Here is a 24,376-nt window from a genome sequence, read left to right on the forward strand (position 1 = left end):
CGGAGAGGGATCGGGACATCCCTAGGCAATCCAGATTCCACGGCAAACTACGCCACCGCCAAGAAACCTCAACGGAATGGGATCGACCCCGGTGTCCTTTCCCCTACCTAGGAACTAGCGCGCCTGTGGGAGAAATCACGAAGGCTAAAAAGAGGAAGGGCAAAAGGGAGGGGTGAGGAGGAGGAGGAGGAATGGAAAAAGGGGAGGATGGGGAGGATGGGATAGGGGAGGGGAGAATGGGGGGTAATTAGGTTCGGTCTGAGGAAGAAGACCGACAGGGCTAATTCCTCAGACCAAGAGCCTCTTCACCACGCCAAGGAGCCCCCCTTGAAGAGGAAGGGATTATACAGTGCCTGGCGAGAATGAGACGTCACATTCAGGTTCAATCTAAGGGAATGGCAGGTCCTGTTCCATGGATATAGGTCATACTGCAAATACCTTGGGAAAAAAGAGATGCCATCAGACTATCCATGGACGAGGGTAGCTCCAATATTTTAAGATTACACTCGAGGGGAGTGCTAAACCTGTAGGGGTCATAGTTTCTGGGAGAAATTTGAGGCATCTGGGTCCGGGTTCGATACCCGGCAAGGTTGTCTATGTTCGGCCATCAGTAAAATGGGTTCCTGGGTATTAGTCTATTGGTGTGGGTTGCATCCTGGGACAAACCACCCAATTTGCCAGAATTGCTTTCTATATAGTAATGTCATTGATGTCTGCTAGGCCTGTATACCTTGTACATGTACTTGCAGAAGATATTATTATTACACATGTATATATAAATCAGGTGGGAAATGCTAAAACCAAGGAGTCATATTATTATTATACTTAGGGGGAAGTGCAAATTCCACAGGGGTCATAGTGCCTGGGGAATAGGAGGCGATCTAGTTTGATCCAAAGGGAAGACAAATCTGATTCCTTGGAGCAAGTGTCTCCACTAGCATCAACGAACCTCCTTAAGGAGAGGGGTTGTACAACATCTGGGAATGTAAGGCAATCTGGTTCTATTCATGGAAGGGAAGGAAACTCCAATTAATTAGATCAAAAGCCCCCTAATGAACATCAAAGCATTTGGTACATTTGGTTGTGGGCTTCATGTTCTACCAATTGAGCTATGTATACTAGTTACATGACTGAATATTGTCAATAATGTTAGGCAAGGAGTTATATTATTATTATAATAAAACAAGAAGCACTAAACCACAAGGGCCATACAGCACTGCAGGGCAGGGAAGGAAGCGAAAGTATCGGGTGGCAAAAGGGCAAGGAGTTATAAACAACAAATAGGAGACAAATGTTACATTTTAATGTGCAGATGACACAAATAGGTTGGCTTTGCATTTATGGTATTTTAATCAGGGATAATACAGCTCTTGGTGGATTGGAGACATTCAATTTTGATTTAAGGAAAGATAAGATCAATTATTTGGGTAAAGAACCCCTCATCAACAAAGAAAATCTAGGTCCACTTCCTTTGATCGGGAGCTTCTCACCAACCTCTGAAGACTGCCACTCCTTCATCTCTATACACTATTGACTGCTGTACCTTCAATTCTTGGAACAGCAGAGGTATAATGCTCTGAAGAATCATTATGTACTACCACTATCTTTTGAACTTATGTCTATTTGAAATTCATCACATTTTACTAGTTTCATTAAATTATAATCAAAACTAAGCACTAAACCCACAAGGGTGTTCCATTAAAAATAAAATGCAAATGTCAATTGAAAGAAAGCAGTACAGTTAGGATATTCATATTAGTGTTTCTCTTGAGTTACAATATTAATCTATTCCAAAGACTTGTCATACCTCAAAACTATCTTAGCTCAAAACCCAATATACAGTGGACTCTCAGTTAATGATATTAATCCATTCCAGAGACATTGTCCTTAACCGATTTTATCGTTATATGAATTAATTTTCCTCATATGAAATAATGGAAATCCAATTAATCCGTTCCAAACACCCAAAAGTATTAAAAAAAAAATTTCCACATGAAATATACATTTTCCTACATAGAAAACAATGAGACATGCAGAATACATACATAATCATTGATAAAATGACACCTTTATTGAAGACTTAGTGATGAGACGGGAGGAGGGGAGAGGATGGAGGTGCATTATTATTTGGAAGGGGAATCCCCTTCCATAAGGACTTTAGGTAGCAAGTCCTTTTCTGGGGTTACCTCCCTTCTTTGTTTTAAATGCTACTATAACCAGCTTGAGAGTCACTGGACCGCTGTTGCACCAAAAATCTGTCCAGAGAACTCTGTTTCTAGCATGTCTAAGATTTCCCTAAAATGGGACACAACACTGTCATTGCAAAATTCACCAGTATGACTTGCAACAGCTGTGTCAGGGTGATGTTCATCCATAAAGGTTTGCACCTTTGTCCACATTGTACAAATGTCCTTAATCTTTGAAGAAGGCAACTTCTTCCTTCTCTCTTCCCCCTCCTCTGAAGCAATTTCCTGTGAAACACTATCTCCTGATAATTGTTTCTCGTTGAGCAACACCAACAACAGTCTCTCCGCATCTTCGAGTATTTGCGATCTCTGTTTTGTAAGCATATTTGCAGCTTTCACAACTACAGCTTCCTTGATTGCCTTTTTGCTGGCCAACATAGTAGCGATGGTTGATTGGGGTTTGTTATGCAACCTGGCCAGCTCGGAGGCACGCACTCCACTTTCGTACTTTGTGATTGTCTCTTTCTTCAGTTCAATAGTATTTCTTACCCTTTTTACCACAGGGTTGGCACTAGAAGCTTTCTTTGGGCCCATGGTGGCTTATTTAGCAGTTACAAGCACTAAAAACAATGGAAAAATGAAAAATGTATCGCATGTACACGTGGAATCATCGGCACTGGCTTGTAAACAATGACACACCGGCCACACAGGAGTGGCCGGGCAGCCCAGGCAGCTCAGGCCACGCAGACACATTCTGGACGAATGTCCTTAACTGAGCTTTTTACTGCTAGCCGAGCCAATATTTTGACCCAAAAACACATCCGATTTTATCACTATCCGATGGCATCATTAACTGAGGGTCCACTGTACATGGCTTTATGATAATTCTTTCCAAGACCCTAGAAGTGAAACTTTTACTGTTCCCTGGACTTACACACTCACAGGTACAATTTGCAGGCACTATCTTCCTTCATCTGCTAAAGCAGCAACTCTGATCATTGTCTTTCCAACTCTATGATAATTTCTCTAACTTTTTTCACTTCCTTAGATTCATCAGCCATTTTAATATTGCATTTCTATTTGCTTGATAACAACAGAGATGGTTGATTATGGTAAGCCATACTCACGCACTAATGCACTTTCTTGTTGATCTCCAGAGAAATGACCTGTTTACTGCACACTTTATAATAATAACATCATAATACTATCTTTATTTACTACAAGTACACGTACATGGTATACAGGCCTAGCCGACATCAATGGCATACTACTATATAGAAAGCCCCTTGTTATGCTGAGCATTTCGGGCAAATTAGATCAGTGTCCCAGGATGCGGCCCACACCCAGGTACCCATTTTACTGGTGGGTGAACATAGACAACACATGTAAAGAAATACATCCAATGTCTTTACCCTGGCTGAAAATCGAACCCAGACCCTCACCGCGTAAAGCGAGAGCTTTAGCCACCAGGCCACCAGAGGCATGACGACTTGGTAAAACAAAAGATAGTGTAATTATAACTAATGCACTTATGAGGGGTAAATAATCAAGAGTTAGTGTGGGGGAAACACCCGTGATGGCTTCCAGATGAAGAGTAATCAAATTACAGTACAAACTATTGGCTAAGATACTACTATAGACATTCAACCCCATTGCTGGCTCAGACACTGTCCAAGAGGCAAGCTACTGCATCACTGGTTGGCTACAGCCCACCCACACACAAGAACCAATGCTCCTATTGGAATTCTAGGAAATAAAAAGCTTTCAGGGAACAGAACAATCAAACTAACAAAACCAGATGAACCCTTACTCCCACTGACTGAAACTGCAGACTCAATGCTTTCTTCTTCACCATGGGAAAAAAACCTGGCGAGCAAAATCCCAAGCTCAAACACCTCACCTAACGACTACCTCACTGGCACCTACTCGAACACACTATTCCTAGCTCCGACCAACCCAACATAAGTCTCACTTATTATAAATACACTAAAGAACAAGACAGGAGATTTAAATACATTACCACCCTTTATATACAAAAAAGCTTCTCAAGTGCTGTCACCAATTATTACAACACTCTTTAACAAATCCATCGAATCCTCTACCTTCCCCTCAATTCTCAAAATAGCAAGGGTCACCTCGATACATAAAGAAGGAGATCAAACAGACCTGAATAACTATAGGCCAATATCTAATTTACCCCTTCTCTCTAAAATCTTTGAAAAATTAATTCATAGGCAGATCTATTCCTACCTCATTTCCCACAACATACTCAACCCCTGTCAGTTTGGGTTCAGGCCTAACAAAAACACGAATGATGCTATTATACACATGATAGAACTAATATACACTGCACTCGAGAGAAATTAAGTCCCACTGGGAATCTTAATTGATCTACGTAAAGCTTTGATACACTTGACCATGATTTATTGCACATAAAATTATCACATTATGGTATAAGAGGGCACTCCCTCAACTGCCTAAAGTCATATCTTAGCAACAGAAGCCAATATGTGTACACAAATGGAGCTACCTCTTCCAAACTACCAATTACAGTTGGTGTCCCACAGGGAAGTGTCCTTGGCCCACTTCTCTTTCTCATTTATATAAATGACCTACCAAATGCACTTCAACTACTCAAACCCATACTATTTGCAGATGACACTACATACATCTTCTCTCACCCTAGCCAATACCGTAAATACTGAATTACAGAAAATATCTACCTGGATGATGATTAACAAGCTTACTCTCAATATTGACAAAACCTATTTCATTCAGTTTGGGAACAGAGCTACAAATGTTCCCCTTAACATAATGAAAAATGGAACACCTATCACAAAACTCAGAGGGAAAATTCTTAGGAATCCACCTTGATAATAGGCTCAAATTTCAGACACATGTACAACAAATTTCCAAGAAAGTCTCTGTAGGCATACTATCAAAGATATGGCACTATGTTCCACAATCAGCTTTCCCTGTCCTGTATCACTCATTTACCCCTATCTCACCTATGGAATTTGTGCATGGGGCTCAACAACAATAAATCATCTCAGACCACTATTTATCCAGCAAAAGGCTGCAGTCAGAATGTTAACAAATTCCCACTCCAGACAGCACACTCCACCAATATTCAAGTCTAAACTTACTCACCGTACAAAACATCCATACTTATTATTGTGCCTAATACATACATAGAACACTAAACTCAGATATAAACCCTCTCCTCAAACTTCTCCTTACCAACCTTAACAAAACACACGACCATAACACAAGACAGCTCACTCTTTGATGTTCCCCGTGTCCATCTCACACTATGTAAAAACTCAATGCACATAAAAGGCCCAAAAATTTGGAATTCATTACCAGTGCTTACCAAAAAACCACTGTCTCTATATCAATTCAAGACTCTTCTAAAAAATCACCTACTCACCCAAAACTAAATACACAGTACTTAATTTAACTTTACCTGCACAGTTAACAAATCACTTTCTACTGCCTCAAAATAACATTACTCACTGTGTAACTCCCCTAGCCTTAGGACCCCATAAATAAATATTCAAAAATCAATAAATTCTCATATCTAATCTAATGCAAATATTGAATAACTTATATTTCATAAATGTATAACCCAGTTGTATAATTAGAGAAACCTTACCAAACTATGTTGTTATAGCATTACCTAGTAGAATAATCCATTCTCTTGAATACACTGTAATTCATCTAATGACCAGGAACTATTACTGCACTACAGATCACTGATTTGATAAGATCTGATTAATAAATTGTACGACTGGAGTTTACCTGATCATTTTGTTATATTATTCATTGTAATGTTGCAAAATTGTAAAACTATAATGCTTCAAAATTGAAATGTTCAGAAGCTGTCCTGAAGGTAGAACTGTCAAAAGAGGGTGGACAATAGGCAAGACATTATTCTTTTAAAATATGAATGACCTAACTATAAATATCAATTCACCAACTTGCATATCAATTATGGATGGGAAAAAAAATCAGCAAATTAGCAAACTATTTTTTATTAAAAAGAGTCAACATATTAGCATAAAAAACTTACACAAGTAAATGACCAGTTATAAATCTTGCTTACCTTGGTTGCAGTTTATTCAATGGGCAAAACTAATGTAGACTTTAATAACTGTAGCAGAGGCATGCACCTCAATGTCCTTTCTTATCCCACTGCCTTTCTAGATACAGTATAAAATATTTATTATTGTTCATGAGTAAAAAAGAGCATCTATTTTAAATACTATTTCTAAAATTTATGTGGGCACCATATTTGTTCATTGTTCCATCTTATATGGTATGGTGATTCTGCATTATATTCTACTGTAGCATTTTTCATGAATACTCAGTAACATATATTGTACATTATAGTAACAGTGAGTTATGTTACTATTGTAATCAGTTTACTGTACTTCGAAATGTTCAGAATATATTTATTCTCTAAATCTTTAAAATGCCATAATAAACATACATAAATCCAGTTTCTTAAACCTATTAACAAGAGTTACTCGCTGGTGGACTTCTTATCACAGGTTATGGTGTAGATATAAATTTTAGCAAACATTTTGAACAAGCTATGAACTAATTTTCAATAAGGTATCCAGCAGCATATAAGAAATTTCATAAAAAAACTAAAAATGAACATATGAACATTATAGTTTTTGTACAGCAATTTTTTTTTTTTTTAGGTTAAACACTATCTAAAGAAGTGAGGAACTGTCTGGCAACCACTATACATGGACTGATATTCTCACTGGCATCCTGTTTTCTTTGGCAGATCCCTCAGAGTATTAGTACTAGTCAATAGAAATAGTAACAGAAGTACTACTAATAATAGTAGTACTGTACTACGATTAGTACTATTACTAGTACAGTGGACCCCCGCCTTACGAACGCATTGCGTTACGTTAAATCCGCCATACGAAGCATTTGAACGCAAAAATTTTGCCTCGCCTCACGATAAAAAACTCGCCTTATGTGATTTGTCCGGGATGCGTCCCATGTGTGGCCTCTGCGCCAGTGTTTACAAGCCAGCCAGTGCGGTCGCATCTTCGCATACATTCACATTATCAGAAAGAAGAAAGAACTGCAAAATAAGTCACCATGGACCCCAAGAAAGCTTCTAGTGCCATCCCTGTGGTAAAAAGGGCAAGAATTAGTATGGAATTGAAAAAAGAGATTAAGGAAATGTGTGCAAAGTGGGTTGAACTGCAAACCTTTACGGACGAAAATCACCCTGACACAACTACTGCAAGCCGTGTTGGCAACCTGTACAATGACAGTGTTATGGCCCATTTTAGGAAAGTCTTAAAGGAATGGGAAGTACAGAGCTCTATGGACAGATTTGTTGTGTGACAGAGGTCCAGTGACTCTCAAGCTGGTCCTAGTGGCATTAAAAGAAGAAGGGAAGTAACCCTGGAAAAGGACTTGCTACCTCAAGTCCTAATGGAAGGGGATTCCCCTTTTAAACAGTAACTTCCACACTCTCCTCTCCTCCCATCCCATCAATCATCACCAGATCTTCAATAAAGGTAAGTGTCATGTATTCTATTCTTAGTATAGTAGTAATTGTGCATGTCTTCTTCAGTTTGTATTAAAATTAATATTTCATGTGGTAAAAATTTTTTTTTTTTTCATACTTTGGGGTGTCAGGAACGGATTAATTTGATTTCCATTATTTCTTATGGGGAAAATTAATTCAGCTAACGATAATTTCAACTTACGATGAGCTCTCAGGAACAAATTAATATTGTAAGGCGGGGTTCCACTGTAGAACTAATTCTAGCAGTTATAGCATTATCTCATCTACTACTGCTACTATAGTACTAGATAAGATAATGCTATAACTACTAGTGCTAATGCTACACTTAAAAAAAAAAAAAAAAAAAAAAATTACAGTGGAACCTCAGCTTATGAGTACCCCAACATATGAGTTTTTCAAGATGGGAAAAGTCGCTCAGTTGATTTTTTGTTTCTGGATACGAGCAAAAAATTCAGCAAAAATTCAGGATGCGAGCTTCCCCCTCAAACAACTTTTTTTAATACCTCCAGATCTTACAAAAGTATAAGTGAATATATAATTGTACTTCACTGTTGTGATGTATTATGTTTTTACTGCTTAAGACTATAACTGCAACAGAAATATAATTGTATTTATTATCTTAAATTGTGAGCGCTGGTGTTTATTGATGACTGTGAATAGAGTGGAGAGTTATGCTGTGGCCCTACTGGGCTGAGGTGGATGGTAGAGGTTCTGGTACTGAAGTCAATGGTTTAATTGGAGTGTCCATAAATTCTGTAATGGATGACTCATGAAATTGTAATGACATGATTGCAAACAAACCATAACCCCACCCGTGGTATGTTTTTTTTCTGTAATGGATTTCTGTTCTATTTTACCCTGCAGTACATTATACAACTGATGGTAAGGCATCAGCTGCTCTAGACACCATTTCAAGGTCCTCTTAATCCTTTCAGGGTCGCCAGGCCCTCTCCGAGACTTGTTCTCTGGGTCGCCCAACTTTCCAAAAAAAAAAAAAAAAAATTTTTTTTTTCTTATGAAAAGATAGAGAATCTTTTCCCGATCATAATGACACCAAAAGTATGAAATCTGATGGAAAACTTACGGAATTATGCCCTCGCAAATTTAGCGGTCTCGACGATATTTGCGCATCGGCAATTTTGCCCACTTTGAGCTCTATTTTCAGCCAATTCCAGTGTACTAGTCGACAAAAATCATAACTATTTCACTAGAACTCCATTTTTTTCTATCGAATGAGTACAAGAAACCACCCATTTACCGATTTCAACTATCCAATAATGTGGTCAGAATTTAGCAATTTTGTCAATTTCACAAAAACTTCAAAAGATGCCAATTTCTGAATAGGATCCAGAATAAACAAGAAAGACATTCCTGGCACTAAAATAACAAGTTCTCTGTTCGTTATTCACATCCCCAGTCCCCTCTTATATTTCTTTGGCTTTCCACTTTGAATTTTTATTCTTACAAAAAATAGAAGATTTACTGTTATGCAGACTACTGCATTTGTGTAGAAATGGTATAAATAATATCAGCGCACTTGTGAAAGAATATTAGACTCACCAGTTGACGTGTATTGGACGCTTGGCATGATTTGTTTACTTTTGAACTTTAGTAAAAATAGAACATTTCTGCTACTTTGAGCTCAATTTCAAAGTACAGTGGACCCCCGCATAACGATTACCTCCGAATGCGACCAATTATGTAAGTGTATTTATGTAAGTGCATTTGTACGTGTATGTTTGGGGGTCTGAAATGGACTAATCTACTTCACAATATTTCTTATGGGAAAAAATTCGGTCAGTACTGGCACCTGAACATACTTCTGGAGTGAAAAAATATCGTTAACCGGGGGTCCACTGTACTTTTAATTGTAAAATCAGTCAAAATCATCTCAATTTCTGTAATATGTCTTCCTTTCTATAAAATGAGACCAGGAAACCTAGAATACAGCCATAAATACCATACGAAAATGCAGTGCAAACTTGTTGTTTTAATCCAAAAACACGGTCAGTTTTTTTTTTACATTATGCACTGTGTGCTGGAGGATTTTTTTTATACTGTGCACACTGATCACATAGACCCATTCTTTCATATGTAGGTCTACCAGCTTTCTCTCACTAGATCTGAGGGCGCTAGAATTTAGGCGTACTAGTACGTCAAAAACCCTGGGGCATAAGCCGTACTAGTATGGCTGAAACCCTGAAAGGGCTAAGTGAAAAAGTCTAACTTTAAGTCATTCAGTAAATCAGTCAGTCAAGTCATTTAGTCAGTAAGTCAGTACACGATTAAGTCAAGTCAGTAAGTCATTCAGCAACACTGGTATGCCTACTGGGTGTCATGACAGCTTGGCAGATACGAGAGAGAGAAGTGGAACTGAACAGTAAGCTGGGATGGTGGTGTCTGTCAAGGGATGGCAGGAGGTCTCCCCTGCTGACCCACAACAAGGCGGCCGTTTGAGGTAGGGAATGGCCGCCACCACTTGTCACATAATGACTTTTATTCATTCTACAGAATATACATGTATCACGTTTCTATGTTATTTACATTGTTTATTATATCATATTAGATGAACTGTGATAGATAAATAAGCCGTCGAGTTGATATTAGCGTTATATTCCTGCCTCCTGAGAGCAGAAATTCCACTGGAACAGATTAATGGCATTTCAATAAATTTAAATGAGGAAAATTGACGCAGCATACGAGCAGATCAGATTGGGATATGAGCAAGGTCACGTAATGGATTAAACTCATAAGCCGAGGTTCCACTGTAGCTGTTGTGTAAAGAAGAAAAGTTTGTCACTGATCATGTATCAATTAAAGAATTAAAAAACTAATGAAAGCAAAAACTCAAATGACTAGATGATGTTGATTTGTATTTCCTAAGTTCCTCCCTAATAAAGATTCTTAAACCATTTGTATTTTATGCTTTAACATTATTTCCAATTTTTTGGGGGGCTGACTGTACTATTACTAATACAATTACTAGTACACCTACCATCCGACTTACGACCGAGTTCGGTTCCGAGAAACCGGTCGTAAGTCGAAATGGTCGTAAGTCGAACTTTACTACTGAATATCAACAAAACATATTTGTAATGACTTTATTTTATTGTTTTACAGTATTTTGGTATTTCATGTTTTACTTTACTTTTTATGTTGTTAGTACAGTATTTTATACTGTAAGGTTTAGGATAAACACTGTGTACAACACAAATAGTTGTTTATTTCCCAGAAATTTGGCATAAAAAACACGGTCGTAAGTCGAGTGGTCGTAAGTCGAGCAGGTCGTAAGTCGGATGGTAGGTGTACTAGTAATAATAAAAATAACAATGAAGGGTGCTAAGCAAGTCAAGGGTAACAGCTATACAATGCAGTGCATGGCAGAAAAGATAAGAATTATATTATTTATTAACCCTTTGACTGATTTGGTCGTATATATATGTCTTATGAGCCACCGTTTTTGACGTACATATATTCATAAATTCTAGCACCTTCAAATCAAGCAGGAGAAAGCTGGTGGGCCCACATGTGAGAGAATGGGTCTGTGTGGTCAGTGTGCACCGTATAAAAAAAATTCTGCAGCACACAGTGCATAATGAGAAAAAAAAAACTCCAACCATTTTTTTAATTAAAATACTGACTTTGTGGTCTATTTTCATATAGTATTTATGGTTGTATTCTCGTTTTCTTGGTCTCATTTGATAGAATGGAAAATATATTATAGAAATAGATGTGATTTTGATTGGTTTTACTATGAAAAGAACCTTGAAATGGAGCTCAAAGTAGGGGAAATGTTTGATTTTTGCCGATGTTCAAAAGTAAACAAATGATGTCATTTTCCAATAAATGTCCAAGTAAACATTCTAATATGCAGTCATGAATGGGTTGACATTATTTATACAATTATTACAATATTGCAGTAGTCTACATAACAGTAAATCCTCTATTTTTTGCTTGAATAAAAATTCAAAATAGAAAGCAAGAGTAATATCAGAGGGGCCTGGAGACGTGACTGATGAATGAAGAAAATGTTATTTTAGAGCCAGGAATGTCTCCATTGTTCATTCTAGACCCTATTTTGAAATTATCATATTTTTTAATTTTTGTGAAATTGGCCAAATTGCAAATTTCTGACCACGTTATTGGGTAGTTGAAATTGGTAAATGGGCAGTTTCTTGTATTCAATCGATAGAAAAAATGGAGTTCTAAAGAAATAGCTATGAGTTTGGTCGACTGGTACAATGGAATTAGCCGAAAATAGGACTCAAAGTGGGCGAAATTGCCGATTCATAAATATCGCCAAGGTCACTAACTTCACGAGAGCGTAATTCCGTCAGTTTTCCATCAATTTCATTCTTTTTGTGTCATTACAATCAGGAAAAGATTCTCTATCATTTCATAAGAAAAAACATTTTTTTTTCTTTTTGGAAATTTTGCGACACCAGGTATATTGTTTATTATTACAGGATTTGGGGTTGTGACAGTCAGGGGGTTAAAGGTGCAAAGTTCCTGTGGGTCATTCAGTGCAACACAGTAAGGATGAGTAAGACAGTAAAGGCACATAGGTGGTGTTTGGACTAATATCATGGCAAAGGGAGGGAGTCACATTCAATGTAATAAATCAACATTAAATAAAAGAATCAAGAAAGAATCTATATTAAAGATAGGATCATCAGAGAGGAGACATCACCAGCATATCAGGATATTATAATAGGAGCCAAAAATGAAGTGCGTGTGCTTTTTGATGAATGGAGCAATCGACAAAAACAGAGTTTCCTGCATGACCTAAAAACTCTTGCAGAGTAGTGCCAGACTCCTCCTCCGTAAGTACAGGCTAGTCCGACGTGACTAATACAAGGCACACAAGTATGGTTTCCTACAACAATTAGCGATGAAGGGAAGATAACCATTAGCCAAACTGTTGTTTGATACAAAACAGCATATTGGTCACTAATACAACCCAACAATGCTGCCAGTAATCTAGCAAGGAACAAATTAGTACTGAAAAATTCAGAGAATGACATTGCCTGTGGTAGATTAAAAGGCCCTGAGCTACAGAATACATAAAGGAGTCAAGTGAATTCACTTATGAAAGGACGCTTGCAAAGTTACACATGATCGTCATATATGCGTGTGCTTAAAGTGATCAGGACTTTTTTTTGGCTAAGTCAATAATGGCCTACAAAACAACTTTTTTAATATTTGTCCTCCTTAATAGCACTTACACCACTTCATTCCTTAACTGACAAATGCTTTTCTTAATTCTTCCAAAATTCTACAATTTTTTTTTTTATTATTTTATCTTTACTTGTTTTCTTTAGGAAATCAGAGTACTGTACTATGCAACTGTGATCCACACTACATACATAATTTTTATGGCACCACTAAGAGACTGGGACAAAGTACATATTACTCGTGTACATACATGTCCATGGATGTGTTGTGTTGTATGCACTTTTATTTTCCATACAAAACTTTTACTTAAACTACATATTTTAGGGAGAAAATTTACTTCACACACCAACATTACTGCTCATTAACTGCTTGTGAAACACAGCCATTATATTCTGCACCAACACAATATCCCCAAGGCTCTGTATACATCACTACTGCATCTACAGTATTTTTTAGAAATGACAACTTATCCATGTTGTCATTAATTCAGTTTATTTTGATAATCTTTTCTATTCTTATATTCCACTCTTTAAAGCATGGTAATTAAAAGAAAACACTGAAGATAGGTTTAGATATACAGAAGAAAAGGAAGAAATTAAGAATTTTTAAAAGCTTAAGAGCTGTGAAATTGAAATTTACATTAGAAACAATCTAGTTTTGAATGACATGAGTGCTGAGCATAACAGCAACTAAATGAAGAATATACAGTATTACAGGGAAAATATTACAGATTTTCACTTCTATTCAATTAAAATGATTTACACAAAAAATGCTCACTCAAAACATGGTCTCTCTCACACACGAAGTAAAATCTCATATTATGCATGTTACCAAACACCTGAACTATGTGATATAGTGATGTTTGAACTGTAGGATACATGGGAAAACTGGGATATGTCCATGACAAAATTAAATTTCATAATTTCTCAAAAATAATAAAGGTTTTCCATATTGTACATTGTAGATGCCCCTGTCTGTTAATTCAGAAATGTGTGGCAAGGGCAACTATAGCCCTAAACAATACCTGTACAATCATATGGAAGGCAGTATCTGTTACAACCACTATCATCTGCAATCAACATTAGTAATAAGCCTCATTTTCCTTACCAAACTGTATCAAACTGAAGAACTCTCCATACCTATACCAAACTAACATACTAATAAATGAATTTGAGAAAGTAAAAGAAATATGTAGTAGTACTGGAAAAAAAATAGTGTGGAAAGTGGGTTGTTGTTGCTAATTAAGGGCTACATCTTCATGAGCTGCACAAGCTCTTCTCCCATTGATGGAGAGCTGATACTGCTAAATATGATAAGCTGTGGCTGCCATACATATCCCTGCAGAACTTTTTTCATGACTGCCACAATGAGGATCATATCTTCTTTGCACAACTCTCTCATTTAATAACTTTTTCACTTTTTACTGTCAATCACCAACACATTCAACAATTGTAGAAATACAACTAGAGTAGGTACATGACAAAGGCACAGAAGTGTGTAATTACGAGCTACTGGTCATCATCTACTGTCTCCCAGCTTATTTTTTAAATCTTTACTGAGCATTTGCCTGGTCACTTTCCCCACAAAATTAGGACTGGGTTACAATATTTCAATGGTGATCTATTTAAAATGTGAACTTCGAATGTGCAACTTGAGATTCTACCAGACTGGCCATCTGCCACCAAGGTATGATGACCCAAAAAAGAGGAAAAACACCCACTATCACATCATGCACTTGCCAGAAGCATGCAAAGACCACAGCTCAAATGGCCTTCCCCAATGTGCAACAGCTTCGTCCCTTCTTCAGAATGCATGCACTGTACTACTCACCACCAGAACCAAAGTTCAACTAACAGGTTTTCCTGAATCCTTCAAAAATGTTACCTTGTTCACACTCCAACAGTAAGCCACAAAAACCACTTGCCTCCACTCATTCAGATCTAATACACACACAGCTAGGACCTAGTACTCAAAGCCTTCTTTTCCACCTTTTAATCTCAATCAAGGGTATGATTTCAGAGGGCTGAGGAGGTATTGCCGAGGTGGTTTGGACAAAGAGAATGAAGAGGGATATAGTACATCAAGGAAAGTGTCTAAATTGAGGGTGAAAGGTGGGAGGGGTAGGGGTCATTCCAGGAATGGAGGGAGGGAAGGGATAAAAAGTTTTGAGATGAAGAGGCCTGATCATCCAGCAGGCTTATGAACATGTTAGATAAAAGCAAATTGAGACAAGTAGTTTTTAAAGGATGTACTGTTGGAGTGTCAGAGAAAGAGGTTAGCTGAATTTGAATTCTGGAGGTGTGAAGGGCAGTGTCTGCAATCAAGGGGAAGTGGAGATGTTGCAGCTGGAGGATGATCTGAATGGTGGTATCAGCACACATCTGGCAAGACAGTGAATTGAAGGACTGATTTTCTTCTTCTTTGGGCCACCCTGTCTTGGTGAGAGATAACTGCTGAAGTAAAGAAAATTCATTATAGTATACACACAAAATAATTTGAACTATCCTACCCATGACCCGTAATGATGTGTTGAGGTACCTATTACTGTAGTATACAGCTGATTTAAATGCACTACAGCTGCACTTATACAGAAGCAAAGAGGCTAAGGCAAGAGATGAAAGACTTACTGTAGTTTATAAAATAATAATCTTAATAAAAATATAATTAATACATACATTAAGTTCTTATCACAGTTCCATTACAAATCCTTCACATCTTCATTCATGCTTAAAGGTATGTAAGATGGTAATGTTTTTGGGAGGTGTGGCCTTTGTAATATATTTATACTATTGTTAGAGAGTTTACTTTCGCTTCCCATATGTTCTTTTGTATTTCGTTTATTATTCTGTACTTTTGTATTAACAGACAATTCAAAGATTTCTTCTTTTTGAGGAATCAAATTGACCTCCTCAGTTTTATCAAATGCTAAATCTTCATTTTTCTTCATATTCATTGCTGAATATTTGTTAGTCTCATTTATCACATCCAAACTATGTTTATCAACACTATATGAATGTTTTATTTTGTCAACTTCTTGTAATAATCTCTGTCTAGTTTTGTTTAAGTCTGAAGCATATCCAGAGATATTAGAAACTAAAGTCAGCTTTTTGCAACATTCATTTTGGACTTCCTGCATTTCCAACATTTGCTGCATTGGAGAATTTTTGTTGCACACTGTGATAGACTGTTTACTAGTGAGTGCTTCCTCATTCTTACTATTATTCAGTATCATTTCCTCTCTTTTATTCTTTGTTTTTTCTGAATAATCCTGATTCAACTCTACTACTTTTTCTTGTTCTACTTTATCTTCATTTTCTAATGACATTGCTTGAAAATATCTTTGCTTGACAGCTTTAACTTCATTTTCTCTTGATTTACTTACAATTCTCTTTTTTACTTTTGGTCCTCCCAGTACATCTCTACTCTCGCTTAATTTTCTTTTTCGTTGCTCAGAAACAGATTGTTTGTCATTTTCTCCAATGGGAGGTTCCAAGGAAACAGATTTCCTTTTCTTGCCTCGTCCCCTATGATGAGAAAGGGGACAAGAAACACCTCTTGGACACTTACCTGTTCTGCTAAACTCATCACATACCAAAATATGCTGCTTCTTACACTGAAAAAAAAAAAAAAAACTTGTCAGGATAATGTTGCATGCTTAACTAAACGGAGCTTTAATACAGAAAAATATTCAGAGTTCCTCTGTCTTCAACTTTAAATTGACAACACTCACTTCAGTGTTCACTTTAAAACTAATCAGTTTTCATAAGATAATTAAAATTTTATTAATACAAAATGCAAAGCATGATTTTCATATTTTAGTGATAGTGTTAGACAGGCATAAATGTAAACTATAACAGTTCTGTCTCTCTCTCTCTCTGTGTGTGTGTGTGTGTGTGTGTGTGTGTGTGTGTGTGTGTGTGTGTGTGTGTGTGTGTGTGTGTGTGTGTGTGTGTGTGTGTGTGTGTGTGTGTGTGTGTGTGTGTGTGTGTGTGTGTGTGTGTGTGTGTGTGTGTGTGTGTGTGTGTGTGTGTGTGTGTGTGTGTGTGTGTGTGTGTGTGTGTGTGTGTGTGTGTGTGTGTGTGTGTACACAGTGGACCCCCGGATAACGATATTTTTTCATTCCAGAAGTATGTTCAGGTGCCAGTACTGACCGAATTTGTTCCCATAAGGAATATTGTGAAGTAGATTAGTCCATTTCAGACCCCCAAACATACACGTACAAACGCACTTACATAAATACACTTACATAACTGGTCGCATTGGGAGGTGATCGTTAAGCGGGGGTCCACTGTATATATATATATGAACTCAAACATGGAATAGTAATAATAATAATAATAATAATAATAATAATAATAATAATAATAATAATAATCATAACTGTTTTCTTTCGATCACCTTGCCTTGGCAAAAAATGGCTGCCGAGTTAAAAAAAAAAAAAAATTGAGCCATATAAAGAAGTTGCAATAGTTATACATTCCAACTGATTAAGTTTCAGATAGTGATCTTATAATATATATTTAACTTGATATAATTTTAGGCTCAGAACAAAGCTACTAATTATGCAATGAATTTCGGCCAAAGTAATCATAGGGCTTATGCACTACAGTATTTAAGCCTAGACCTAATATATGTCACTGAGTATCAGTACAGCTTGAGAAATCCATGACAATCACAAGTACAATGACAAGTTGATCAATTACAAATTAAGTGTATCAGTTCAGTGACCTGCATTTTGTGGAGAGGCTGAACTGTAGTGGTGAAATCAAAACATGAAAGTTAACCCTTTGAGGGTCGACAGGCCCTCTCCGAAACTCGTTCTCAGGGTCGGCCAAATTTCAAAAAAAAAAAATTATTTTTTCTTATGAAAAAATAGAGTTTTTTTTCTAAACATTATAGGATAAACAAAAAAATTTTACCATCAATACTTACGGAGATATGGATGCATGAAGTTTGCAGAAAATGAGCCGCGTATGGCAACAGCGGCGACTGCCGCTCACCCGGTAAACTTTGATTTACTTGTATTTGAAGGTTTGTTGTTTTTTTCACTATTTTATTTTTTCACATAACTTATGTGGCCTATGAGACCAAAGTAAGGTGCAATGTACATATATACACTCGTTGTATACAACACAATAAGCACACAAACATAATTATCAATATATTGTTTACAAAACTTGTTTACAAAAACAAACAATACAAAACATTGTTTATTATTATTGTTCTATAATATATATACCAATATACAGTCACTGAACATATTCCTATTAGTTCTGCAGCTTGTGGAACTCTGAAACATGGTGTCATACACAATGGTGTTTTATCTTTCTCCCTCATTCTATCTCTTTCAATCTGTCTCTCTCTTTCTATCTGTCTGTCTATCTCTGTCTCACAGGTACACATAAATACAAGTATACATAGTATAAATTACCTAGGATAACCCAAGAAATCCAGACAAAGTGCTATACTCTGCTTGAAGATGTGAGTAAAAGTGATGACACAGTCTTGTGGCTCTCTGAGACAGAGAGCTAGACGGATAGACAGATAGACAGGGAGCTTGACAGACAGACAAATAGACAGACAGAAATGTTAGTGTACCAGTACCAGTGTACTAGTGTTCCACCCTCCTCCTCTTCTTCCTCTTCCTCCTCTTCCCCCTACTCTTCCTCCTCTTCCCCCTACTCTTCCTCATACTCTTCCTCTTCCTCCTCTTCCTCTTCCTCCTACTCTTCCTCTTCCTCCTCCTCCTCTTCCTCCTCCTCCTCTTCTTCCTCTTCCTCCTCCTCTTCCTCTTATTCCTCTTCCTCCTACTCTTCCTCCTCCTCCTCTTCTTCCTCTTCCCCCTACTCTTCCTCCTCCTCCTCGTCCATAGTGTAAATTACAAGGAGTCGGCAGCTGTCAAAGTGACATATTGGCTCATTACTCTTTCCCCCTCCGGCCTGTCAAAACAATGGGGTCGGATGCTGCTTCCCCTCCTCCATTCTATCTAATTATCTTTCTCCCTCATTCTATCTGTCTGTCTATCTCTGTCTCACAGGTACACATAAATACAAGTATACATAGTATAAATTACCTAGGATAACCCAAGAAACCCAGACAAAGTGCTATACTCTGCTTGAAGATGTGAGAAAAAGTGATGACGCAGTCTTGTGGCTCTCTGAGACAGAGAGCTAGATGGATAGACAGGGAGCTTGACAGACAGGCAAATAGACAGACAGAAATGTTAGTATACCAGCAAAAACAAAGGGAGGGCGATGTTCATCTCATCTTTTGGCATCAGCTCTACCCTCATTTACCCTCATCAAACGTCAGCACTTATCAGATGTTATCTCCCCTTATCTTGTTACTGTCATGGGTGAACATTTATTACATATTATTATTATTACCTATTATTATTATTATTATGTATTATTATTATTATGTATTATTATTATTATGTATTATTATTATGTATTATTGTTAACATTACGTATTCTTCTTCTTCCTCCTCCTCCTCCTCCTCTTCCTCCTCCTCCTCCTCCTCCTCCTCTTCTTCCTCCTCCTCCTCCTCTTCTTCTTCTTCCTCCTCCTCCTCCTCTGCCTCCTCCTCCTCTTGCCTCCTCCTCCTCTTGCCTCCTCCTCCTCTTGCCTCCTCCTCCTCTGCCTCCTCCTCCTCTGCCTCCTCCTCCTCCTCCATTCTTGGAACAAGTTTGAAGAGCTTGTAGTTCATAATCACTATCATTATCATCACCAATGCTCACATCTGAGTCTGGGATTTTGGAAAATAGGAGTTTCCTCTTTGATTCTGGTACAACTGAACGTGAACAAGACGGCCCAGCACCAGAGGTGGAAGGCTGTGGGTTGTCTGGGTTTTCCTCACTATTACCCATATTATGGTCATTAGTTTCGGTCAAAACCTCACCAGAACCTTGAAACTCATCTTCACTGTCACTTCCATCTGTATTAGAACTGTCACTGGGGAACAAAAGTGTCCCAATTCGCCGAGGAGTGAGGAACTTCTTACCGCCAGGCACCGTGGAAATTGTGTACTATGATGGCATTCCCACAATGCACCACTGGGTCCCAGATTTTTTTCCTACTGCACACACCCACCACACAGACCCATTCTCTCACATCTAGGCTTATCAGCCTTTTCCTGCGAGATTAGGCCGCTAGAATTTATGCGTACTAGTACGTCAAAAACCCCTACGCGTAAGACGTACTAGTACGACCAAAACCCTCAAAGGGTTAATGGAAGTAAACTTTATACAAGATTTAACAGGTGTTTTTAAACAATATTAGTAAACACACTGGCAGATGGGTAACCTTTGGAATTTTTGAGAAGGAATCCATGTATATAATAATAATAATAATAATAATAATAATAATAATAATAATAAAATAATAATAATAATAATAATAATAATAATAATAATAATAATAAAAAGTTCCCTCCTTGCATCACTTCTACTTTGTAAAAACTTCTCATATGCTAAGAGTATATGAAGAAAGAGAGAGAGGTTAAGAGAGTGGTGAAGCAATGTAAAAAGAGAGCAAATGAGAGAGTGGGTGAGATGTTATCAACAAATTTTGTTGAAAATAAGAAAAAGTTTTGGAGTGAGATTAACAAGTTAAGGAAGCCAAGAGAACAAATGGATTTGTCAGTTAAAAATAGGAGAGGAGAGTTATTAAATGGAGAGTTAGAGATACTGGGAAGATGGAGGGAATATTTTGAGGAATTGTTAAATGTTGATGAAGATAGGGAAGCTGTGATTTCGTGTATAGGGCAAGGAGGAATAACATCTTGTAGGAGTAAGGAAGAGCCAGTTGTGAGTGTGGGGGAAGTTCGTGAGGCAGTAGGTAAAATGAAAGGGGGTAAGGCAGCTGGGATTGATGGGATAAAGATAGAAATGTTAAAAGCAGGCAGGGATATAGTTTTGGAGTGGTTGGTGCAATTATTTAATAAATGTATGGATGAGGGTAAGGTACCTAGGGACTGGCAGAGAGCATGCATAGTTCCTTTGTATAAAGGCAAAGGGGACAAAAGAGAGTGCAAAAATTATAGGGGGATAAGTCCGTTGAGTATACCTGGTAAAGTGTATGGTAGAGTTATTATTGAAAGAATTAAAAGTAAGACGGAGAATAGGATAGCAGATGAACAAGGAGGCTTTAGGAAAGGTAGGGGGTGTGAGGACTAGGTGTTTACAGTGAAACACATAAGTGAACAGTATTTAGATAAGGCTAAAGAGGTTTTTGTGGCATTTATGGATTTGGAAAAGGCATATGACAGGGTGGATAGGGGGGCAATGTGGCAGATGTTGCAGGTGTATGGTATAGGAGGTAGGTTACTGAAAGCAGTGAAGAGTTTTTACGAGGATAGTGAAGCTCAAGTTAGAGTATGTAGGAAAGAGGGAAATTATTTCCCAGTAAAAGTAGGCCTTAGACAAGGATGTGTGATGTCACCATGGTTGTTTAATATATTTATAGATGGGGTTGTAAGAGAAGTAAATGCGAGGGTCTTGGCAAGAGGCGTGGAGTTAAAAGATAAAGAATCACACAAAGTGGGAGTTGTCACAGTTGCTCTTTGCTGATGACACTGTGCTCTTGGGAGATTCTGAAGAGAAGTTGCAGAGATTGGTGGATGAATTTGGTAGGGTATTTAAAAGAAGAAAATTAAAAGTGAATACAGGAAAGAGTAAGGTTATGAGGATAACAAAAAGATTAGGTGATGAAAGATTGGATATCAGATTGGAGGGAGAGAGTATGGAGGAGGAGAATGTATTCAGATATTTGGGAGTGGACGTGTCAGCGGATGGGTCTATGAAAGATGAGGTGAATCATAGAATTGATGAGGGGAAAAGGGTGAGTGGTGCACTTAGGAGTCTGTGGAGACAAAGAACTTTGTCCTTGGAGGCAAAGAGGGGAATGTATGAGAGTATAGTTTTACCAACGCTCTTATATGGGTGTGAAGCATGGGTGATGAATGTTGCAGCGAGGAGAAGGCTGGAGGTAGTGGAGATGTCATGTCTGAGGGCAATGTGTGGTGTGAATATAATGCAGAGAATTCGTAGTTTGGAAGTTAGGAGGAGGTGCGGGATTACCAAAACTGTTGTCCAGAGGGCTGAGGAAGGGTTGTTGAGGTGGTTCGGACATGTGGAGAGAATGGAGCGAAACAGAATGACTTCAAGAGTAATCAGTCTGTAGTGGAAGGAAGGCGGGGTAGGGGTCGGCCTAGGAAAGGTTGGAGGGAGGGGGTAAAGGAGGTTTTGTGTGCGAGGGGCTTGGATTTCCAGCAGGCATGCGTGAGCGTGTTTGATAGGAGTGAATGGAGACAAATGATTTTTAATATTTGATGTGCTGTTGGAGTGTGAGCAAAGTAACATTTATGAAGGGGTTCAGGGAAACCGGCAGGCTGGACTTGAGTCCTGGAGATGGGAAGTACAGTGCCTGCACTCTGAAGGAGGGGTGTTAATGTTGCAGTTTAAAAACTGTAGTGTAAGGCACCCTTCTGGCAAGACAGTGATGGAGTGAATAATGGTGAAAGTTTTTCTTTTTCGGGCCACCCTGCCCTGGTGGGAATCGGCCAGTGTGATAATAAATAAAATAAAATAATAATAATAATAATAATAATAATAATAATAATAATAATAATAATAATTTTTTTTTTCAACAAGTCGGCCGTCTCCCACCAAGGCAGGGCGACCTAAAAAAGAAAGAAAATCCCCAAAAAGAAAATACTTTCATCATCATTAAACACTTTCACCTCACTCACACATAATAACTGTTTTTGCAGAGGTGCTCAGAACACAACAGTTTGGAAGTATATATATATAAAGATACACAACATATCCCTCCAAACTGCTAATATCCCGAAACCCCTCCTTTAGAGTGCAGGCATTGTACTTCCCATTTCCAGGACTCAAATCCAGCTATATAAAAATAACCGGTTTCCCTGAATCCCTTCACTAAATATTACCCTGCTCGCACTCCCAACAGATCGTCAGGTCCCAAATACCATTCGTCTCCATTCACTCCTATTGAACACGCTCATGCATGCCAGCTGGAAGTCCAAGCCCCTCGCCCACAAAACCTCCTTTACCCCTTCCTTCCAACCTTTTCGAGGACGACCCCTACCCCACCTTCCTTCTACAGATTTAAATGCTCTCCATGTCATTCTACTTTGATCCATTCTCTCTAAATGACCAAACCACCTCAACAATCCCTCTGACTAATACTTTTATTAACTCCACACCTTCTCCTAATTTCCACACTCCGAATTTTCTGCATAATATTTACACCGCACACTGCCCTTAGACAGGACATCTCCACTGCCTCCAACTGCCTCCTCACTGCTGCATTCACAACCCAAGCTTCACACCCATATAAGAGTGTTGGTACTACTATACTTTCACACATTCCCTTCTTTGCCTCCATAGATAACGTTTTTTGACTCCACATATACCTCAACGCACCACTCGCCTTTTTTCCCTCATCAATTCTATAATTAACCTCACCCTTCATAAATCCATCCGCCGACACGTCAACTCCCAAGTATCTGAAAACATTCACTTCTTCCATACTCCTAATCCCCAATTTGATATGCAATATTTCTTTATCTAAATCATTTGATACCCTCATCACCTTACTCTTCCCTATGTTCACTTACAACTTTCTACCTTTACCACACACTCCCAAACTCATCCACTAACCTTTGCAATTTTTCTTTAGAATCTCCCATGAGCACAGTGTCATCATCAAAAAGTAACTGTGTCAATTCCCATTTTGTATTTGATTCCCCATAATTTAATCCCACCCCTCTCCCGAACACCCTAGCATTTACTTCTTTTACAACCCCATCTATAAATATATTAAACAACCATGGTGACATTACACATCCCCTGTCTAAGACCTACTTTTACTGTGAAGTAGTCTCCCTCTCTTCTACACACCTTAACCTGAGCCTCACTATCCTCATAAAAATGCTTTACAGCATTTAATAACTTACCACCTATTCCATATACGTACTTGCAACATCTGCCACATTACTCCCCTATCCACTCCATCATATGCCTTTTCTAAATCCATAAATGCAATAACAACTTCCCTACCTTTATCTAAATACTGTTCACATATATGCTTCAATGTAAACACTTGATCTACACATCCCCTACCCACTCTGAAACCTCCTTGCTCATCCGCAATCCTACATTCTGTCTTACCTCTAATTCTTTCAATTATGACCCTACCGTACACTTTTCCTGGTATACTCAGTAAACTTATTCCTCTATAATTTTTACAATCTCTTTTGTCCCCTTTCCCTTTATATAAAGGGACTATACATGCTCTCTGCCAATCCCTAGGTACCTTCCCCTCTTTCATACATTTATTGAACAAAAGTACCAACCACTCCAACACTATATCCCCCCCTGCTTTTAACATTTCTGTCATGATCCCATCAGTTCCACCTGCTTTA

General features: G+C 38.0%; 1 protein-coding gene across 2 annotated transcripts in view; it reads right to left on the reverse strand.

The window, feature by feature from the left end:
- Window positions 1–6,204: 6,204 nt before the first annotated feature.
- ZC3H3 (Zinc finger CCCH domain-containing protein 3) overlaps window positions 6,205–24,376 on the reverse strand; it is a 76,243-nt gene continuing 58,071 nt past the window's right edge. For both annotated transcript variants that reach the window (XM_053780049.2, XM_053780048.2), the window contains exon 7: window positions 6,205–16,537. In XM_053780049.2, coding sequence (XP_053636024.1) covers window positions 15,623–16,537 — 915 coding nt within the window. In that variant the 3' untranslated portion in view covers window positions 6,205–15,622. The remainder of the gene's footprint in view (window positions 16,538–24,376) is intronic.

Source organism: Cherax quadricarinatus, chromosome 27, assembly GCF_038502225.1.
Source record: "Cherax quadricarinatus isolate ZL_2023a chromosome 27, ASM3850222v1, whole genome shotgun sequence".
In the NCBI taxonomy this organism is placed as follows: domain Eukaryota; kingdom Metazoa; phylum Arthropoda; class Malacostraca; order Decapoda; family Parastacidae; genus Cherax; species Cherax quadricarinatus.